At 36.0% G+C, this 7,446-nt stretch overlaps 1 protein-coding gene across 1 annotated transcript in view; it reads right to left on the reverse strand.

Annotated features, from left to right (window-relative positions):
• The window catches only part of LOC103509739 (trypsin-1-like), a 26,263-nt gene extending 19,090 nt beyond the window's left edge, over nucleotides 1-7,173 (reverse strand). The window contains exons 1-2 of the mRNA XM_026824010.1: nucleotides 6,820-7,173; nucleotides 1,556-1,688 (exon numbers count right to left, since the gene is read on the reverse strand). Coding sequence (XP_026679811.1) covers nucleotides 1,556-1,688; nucleotides 6,820-6,942 — 256 coding nt within the window. The 5' untranslated portion in view covers nucleotides 6,943-7,173. The remainder of the gene's footprint in view (nucleotides 1-1,555; nucleotides 1,689-6,819) is intronic.
• Between the last annotated feature and the right edge of the window lie 273 nt (nucleotides 7,174-7,446).

The raw sequence follows: 7,446 nt of genomic DNA on the forward strand, positions 1-7,446 counted from the left end.
AGGTATTTTTCTGTAGTCTCCCAGTATGTATCTGTGAGGTCCCGTCATACAAAATTGTGAATGCGAAGGCACTCAATTATTAATGAACTTCAAAATTAAAACAACTTAAAAAAGTGGATTTTTATTTTTACTAATCTGTTTTATATAAACTTCATTTTTGCATCTCTTCTAAACGTTTCCTTACAAAGAAAAATATAAAATTACATTGAAATTTAATTTGTCGTGCTTTTCTTTTTTCTCCTCGTGTACCTACCTCTTTGTATAGGTACATCTACTTCTACCTCCTATGTTTTCCATGCTTTACTTTTCCCCCACTTTTCTTGAATAATAATTTTAAATAGAAAATATCTCTTAATCTTTGACTTATTTAAGTGAGACGACTCGGGAATTAGATAATGCTAGATGGGATTGAAATAAATGTAACTGTACACTGGACTGGTTAGATCCATGATGAAAAGATTCATGTCGCTTAGTAGGTAAAATTTCTGAAGTATAATCAGGGTTGGACTTTATTCGTATTTGAACAAATTAATTATACAATTTAAAACATAGTAATTTAAGATTACAAGCCAAACACCATCTGTCAAATCTGTCTCCAGCTGGGAAGGTCCCCTCCACACTTGCCCCATTCCCGCGCTGGACGGCCAAACCAATCCTTTAGGTACGTATGAATTTTAATTTATATTTTCGATAGGTAGGACCTATGTGATGTGAAAATTACTGATTCCTCAGATGAACTTGTGGATTTTGAAAGTACAAAACCATCTCATCCGCAAGACAGAAATTGGTTACTTAACTTTGTATCCATCTAATTCATTCACATTAACGATTCATTTAGTGAGTTAATTGTCTATGTAAATTCTAACAACAGTCTTGCTGTGGTTGGTTGTTGAATAGGACATTAAGACTTGATTTATTAATGCATTGTGCTTATTCAAATGCATATTATGACATTGGTGAGGCAATGCAGTAATCCATTGTCTCAAGTCTGAGAGTCTGACAAATCAGCACAGGGAGTCCCATGTCTTCGACTTCTGAAGAATTTGTCATCAAGCCAACTGTCTCGTAATATTTGGTTACGTAAAGTTTCTATTATGATATGTCTGTCTTGATAGACTGGTGTCTTTCTACCCCAAACTTACAAAAACTTAAGGTAGAAACACACCACTATCACACGATGTAAGCTCACGTGACCTATCTCGTAATATTTGGTTACGTAAAGTTTCTATTATGATATGTCTGTCTTGATAGACTGGTGTCTGTCTACCCCAAACTTACAAAAACTTTAGGTAGAATCACACTACTATCACACGATGTGAGGGCAGTGTAGCTATCATGGACAAAATCACCTATTATGGAAGAACTTTTAACCACATTTTTCTGACTCCCCATGAGCTGAAGTGCCATGATAGTTGTGTGTTTCTACCTTTGGTTGATTTTTCGCCATAAAAAATCTTTAGTGAAATTTTTTCTCGTAAATCCTTGAAGCTAGAAATTTCAAAGTCACATTTTTGGAGTCACAAAGGACAAAAGGAAAAGTGCTGACAATACTCACGACAGGTACAATTGCCAAGTCTGTCCTTTTCGTCCCCGTCTGTGATGTCGCCTAGGTTGATGCCAAAGATTTCGTCAAAGTACAACTTGCCCGTCCTGTTCCTGTTCTGGTCAGGGTCGCTGGTCAATTCGTTCTGGAAAAAGATGAACAGATGTTGCGAAATCGAGAAATCTTGTATTCTTTTCCATTTCTAGACTTTTACATCAGATATGTAGTGACAATACAACAACTTCACTTCTTCGGGATTAAAAATATATAAAATTAAATGTAAAATCAAGACAGTAGGCAGCTTTGAAGAAACGTGATAATGAAATGCACAGATCATCACAATAATGAGAAATTCCGGCTGTAGTAATTTTTTAGAAGTCCACCTGGACCTAGATGAAAGCAAATTTATTTACATTCATAATATCCATATGTCTTGATTAGATGGTCTTCTTTTTCTTCGTCTTTCAACAATAATATTTGATCTTTTTCGCCTGCCTTTGGGACTATGCACCTCACCTTCTGTAAAACAAGTAAAAAGAGAAGAAACTCAATAACCATAAGGTAAACATGAAAATTAAAAGTGTCCTTCATATTATACCTAGGTATTTGACATTAATTTCACTTCGTTGACATTGCTCTTTGTTGTTTGAGTCATTCTAACCTAATCGTAGATATTCAAAGGATTTGTCTGTCAAAAAAACTTCTCTTTCTTCCTAATGACAAGAGCCACGTTCGGATTTGCGAGATGAAAATGTTATTGTTCGAAAGCCTACTTAGTTATTTCTATTTGAATTATTTTCATCATTGTCTCTTCCCGTGCAACATCATGTCATACATTCTAATTTCGAATTTCAAATTCAACACTATGTCTGCTGGGAAATCTAAACTCATGAATGTGTCACTTGCAATGATCAGAACACTTGTAACATCTCTTACTCCATCCACAGTAGAAATATGATGTTTTGCAATGAAAGGCTTTGGAATAGAAATCTCATTAGAAATACTGAAGCACGTATATCGTGATGGAGGCATTTCCCTTTGTAAAGTTTTAGAAACAGTTCTACCTGAAAGTCTTCATGTCTCATCCCTAAATTTGCTTTTAGGCGACAGAAAAAGTTACGTGCTTTTGAACAAAAGCACTCTAACATGTGTCAGTGATTATCTCATGTGAATTCCAAGTGTAACATCTTATTACATTAAATTAGAACACATAAGAATTTGCTTCGTCATGGTACCATACTTGCCAGTCATTCTGAATCAAACATAACCAAATAATGGACTGAGATGTCCTCAGAAGTGCCACTTACATGACTTGTACTTTTCTAGGATTCTAAATAAGACTTTTAGGGACTTAGGTGTAGGTATATTTTCTGCTCTTGTGAAGGTATTTTGAAGGTTAGGAAGAGATAACAAGTGCTGAGGATATTTTAATCATCCAGTGCTGATGTATTATGGATCAGGGAAAGTCTGGTACTGAGTGGACTTTGTCTGGAAGTAAGTGTTCCAATCTAGTCCTCCAGCTATGCTTCTAAATAAGACTTTTAGGGACTTAGGTGTAGGTATATTTTCTGCTCTTGTGAAGGTATTTTGAAGGTTAGGAAGAGATAATAAATGCTGAGGATATTTTAATCATCTAGTGGTGATGTATTATGGATCAGGGAAAGTCTGGTAATGAGTGGACTTTGTCTGGAAGTAAGTGTTCCAATCTGGTCCTCCATAATACATCTTCATCCGGCACTACTGGACCAATCCATCCAATTTAACAACTTGTGTTTAAAATCACATCAGCAGCAACTTTCTTCACTTTTCAATAGATGTCTAATGATCTCTACTATTGATTCACAATGCTCTACACCAACTTGTGACATTTTTATTGGAGTTTTGAAGAAACAAGTAATCTGTTAACCTACAGATAGTATTTGTGTAGAAGTAAAAGTGAATGTCGTGATGATTTCTGTTGGCATTCATTTGAGCATGACATGGTCCATACATCCATACTCCATAGCGTTAAGGTACTTCACCACAGTTCTGAACCACAGGATGGTTAGATGCTCACAAAACCAAACCAAATCAAGTTTGTGTGGGACTAATCACTAATGTTAATCATTGTAGAAGTAAAAGTGAATGTCGTGATGATTTCTGTTGGCATTCATTTGAGCATGACATGGTCCATACTCCATAGTGTTAAGGTACTTTACCACAGTTCTGAACCACAGGATGGTTAGATGCTCACAAAACCAAACCAAATCAAGTTTGTTGTTGGGATTGGTTATTCGATCTTTAAACTTAAAATAGTTACTTGTGTGGGACTAATCACTAATGTTAATCAAAAATTTGTGTGGTTGGATTCTGGACGGGTGACCGTTTGGATTACATCAACTAAAGGTGGCTACTTCGATGTACCAACACTCAGCGACTCACCCTAGCGAGGTTAGGCCAGTTCTACCTATTGGATATTAGGTACAAAGAAGTCTAAATAATTCATATGTAATATGTAGATATTAGATGCCTAGGTATTTTATAAGGTCCTTTTTACAAGCTTTTTAAAGAGAGAAAAATTAGTCTTTTAAACGTTTGTTTACACGAAATTTGCCCTGGGCTTAAAAGCAGGATGAAAAGCTTGGCATATAATGTACAAGAAAATTGTGACATCATCATGAGAATGTAAGTCATCTACTTCGATGGGATAGCCTATAGGTACTTTAGTAGTAAGGCAGGGTGTCAACTGAATGAAAAATCAAGAGTTATTGACTCATGTTATTTAAAGCAGGATGAAAAGCTTGGCATATAATGTACAAGAAAATTGTGACATCATCATGAGAATGTAAGTCATCTACTTCGATGGGATAGCTTTAGTAGTAAGGCAGGGTGTCAACTGAATGAAAAATCAAGAGTTATTGACTCATGTTATTCAGCACGTACCAACGCTGACCCATCCTGTATAAATGGTCAGAATGTTGTACAAGGCACCAGACAGGAATGTAGGTAATGACATTGTCATAGCAATATACGTAGAGCAGGCTAAGAGGTAAATAGGCTAAGGGCAAGATAACAAAGGCCCTCATCCTAGCATACATATTTTCATAATCACAAGTATGAAAAGCCATTTTTTTAATCTCGACATTACCATAATACGAAAGATACAGCTGTCTTTAGTAATTTCTTTGTGAAATATTATTTCAAGTTTTGGGTTTTTGGATCAAAGTTATTTGCTTCAGCAAATTGCCTTTTAAATCAAGAAGTTGGGGCGCGAATGTATTTAGTTAAGAAATCTATGTCGATGTCGCGTAAAGCTTTATTTGAATTTAGGTATCTCCAAAGAATGACTCACTGTATTTGATACCTATCAAAAGCTTTGTAAGCTTGTAATAACACAAAATACCTCACTCTTTTATCCTGTTGATTCCTAGCCTTGCATTTTGGTTAGAATTTCGGAAAAAAAAAAAGTAAAGCCTTATTTGAATTTAGGTATCTCCAAAGAATGACTCACTGTATTTGATACCTATCAAAAGCTTTGTAAGCTTGTAATAACACCAAATACCTCACTCTTTTATCCTGTTGATTCCTAGCCTTGCATTTTGGTTAGAATTTCGGAAAAAATATAACCGAGACAGTTTTTAATCTCATTTAGAATTCAAGGTGAAGGGCAGTGGAGCGAAAGATCAAATATTTATTTTTGACAACCTGTGGGTTTATTAATAGTCTTTTGCTGACTGAAGGACTTGATAATATTTACTGAAAACACCTCCCTAGTCCCACAGGACTTTCAACTTTCAGTCACGAGGATAAAACGCTCTATTAAGGTCAGCACTACCAGTATTTTTTAATCTAAGACGAGAGGTTCTCATTTCCTCTGTCTAGATTGAATTCTTTTGTTCTGCTTTCGTTGACTTTTAGGGTAAAGGATTTAACACTCCGAAATATCAGGTCAGCACTACCAGTATTTTTTAATCTAAGACGAGAGGTTCTCATTTCCTCTGTCTAGATTGAATTCTTTTGTTCTGCTTTCGTTGAATTTCAGGGTAAAGGATTTAACACTCCGAAATATCGTCCGGCGTCAGATTTTCAATTACTTATTTTCTTGTTTCCATCTGAAGCAAGTTAGATTGACCGCGGGTCATTTTGTTTTCTAATAATGAATCCCAAACACTGACATTCAGACACTTGGAAATTCAATGTTGTACTCAATTTAACTGTCAAGATGCTAAAGTCACAACTGGATTATTCAGTCATTCAGCTACATTATCCTTTCAGCTAGAAGCTAGATGCAGCCGCCAAGAATAGGTTGTGAAAGAATTTCGAGTCTTGTAATGTTGTGACAGCCACCAAAATCGTTTCACGCTTTTTGCATAACCTAGGAAAAGTATACACAAAAGTCTAGATCTATAGAACCATTTTCTGTGTTTTCTCTGAACGAAACCACTATCAATTTGTTAACCTGACAAGAACGGCGAATGGCAAGTGCTTCTTCAACCTAGATGATCTGAGAATGTTGTTCCGGTGGATTCTGTTCATTTTCTACGTAAAACCCCAAAACTTCATCTGAAGATACATCTCTTTTTTATGGTTCACGAGTATTCCTTTCTCTGCCTTGAGCTTTGAGATATCAGTTCAAATATTCCACCAGTTTCGTGGCATCTCAGAATACTATCTCCTTCTATTCTATAGAAACTACTTGGATTATACAGATTAGTATTCCTTTCTCTGCCTTGAGCTTTGAGATATCAGTTCAAATATTCCACCAGTTTCGTGGCATCTCAGAATACTATCTCCTTCTATAGAAACTACTTGGATTATACAGATGAATTTATTTTCAGAAATAATCTGAGTTTATCTGAGGCATACCAGATTCATGTACCTACTACCTACTCTACAACGAGCAATCTTGGACATAGTGTCAAAAATTTGGAGAAAATACACCAATATTGCAAAATTTTGCAACACTAATCCCAAAATACTTGGATGAAATTACCAAGTTCGAGAGCCGAATGTAAAATGTACAATACTTACTTCAATGGAGTTTTTCTCAGAGAATGTCCTCCGATGTATTTGTCCGCGATGCTCATTTTCAGTGAGATCACAATAAGTCATTTGGTAACATAGGAAGAGCCACATCACGATGCTTTTCCTCATAGCGGCAATGTATCAGCTTTCACTTGGTCTTAACGTAAAATGTACAATACTTACTTCAATGGAGTTTTTCTCAGAGAACGTCCTCCGATGTATTTGTCCGCGATGTTCATTTTCAGTGAAAACGTAAAATGTACAATACTTACTTCAATGGAGTTTTTCTCAGAGAACGTCCTCCGATGTATTTGTCCGCGATGTTCATTTTCAGTGAGATCACAATGAGTCATTTGGTAACATAGGAAGAGCCACATCACGATGCTTTTCCTCATAGCGGCAATGTATCAGCTTTCACTTGGTCTCAACGATGTCAAAGAAGAGATGCCAATTTGGAAAGATGCAAGTAGAAGTACAAAGTCCAAGGAAGACTCGAAATCATAGTGATTTGGGAACTTAGATCCTGATAACGATATTGCTGTCAAGGGATATCATGTTGATGGTTGGTCCGAAAATCCAAACAGGTGTAAAAGTAATGCTCACAAAATTCCAGTGAATTTCCCGCAAACACCCAAAGAAGAGATGCCAATTTGGAAAGATGCAAGTAGAAGTACAAAGTCCAAGGAAGACTCGAAATCATAGTGATTTGGGAACTTAGATTCTGATAACGATGTTGCTGTCATGGGATATCATGTTGATGGTTGGTCCGAGATTCCAAACAGGTGTAAAAGCAATGCTCACAAAATTCCAGTGAATTTCCCACAAACACTAGTAACACTTTCAAGAGACAATCGATAAAATACCTTGTACCTATTTATGTTGGGCTTTATCGTGTGATT

The sequence above is a fragment of the Diaphorina citri genome, unplaced genomic scaffold (assembly GCF_000475195.1).
Source record: "Diaphorina citri unplaced genomic scaffold, Diaci psyllid genome assembly version 1.1 scaffold523, whole genome shotgun sequence".
NCBI lineage: Eukaryota > Metazoa > Arthropoda > Insecta > Hemiptera > Psyllidae > Diaphorina > Diaphorina citri.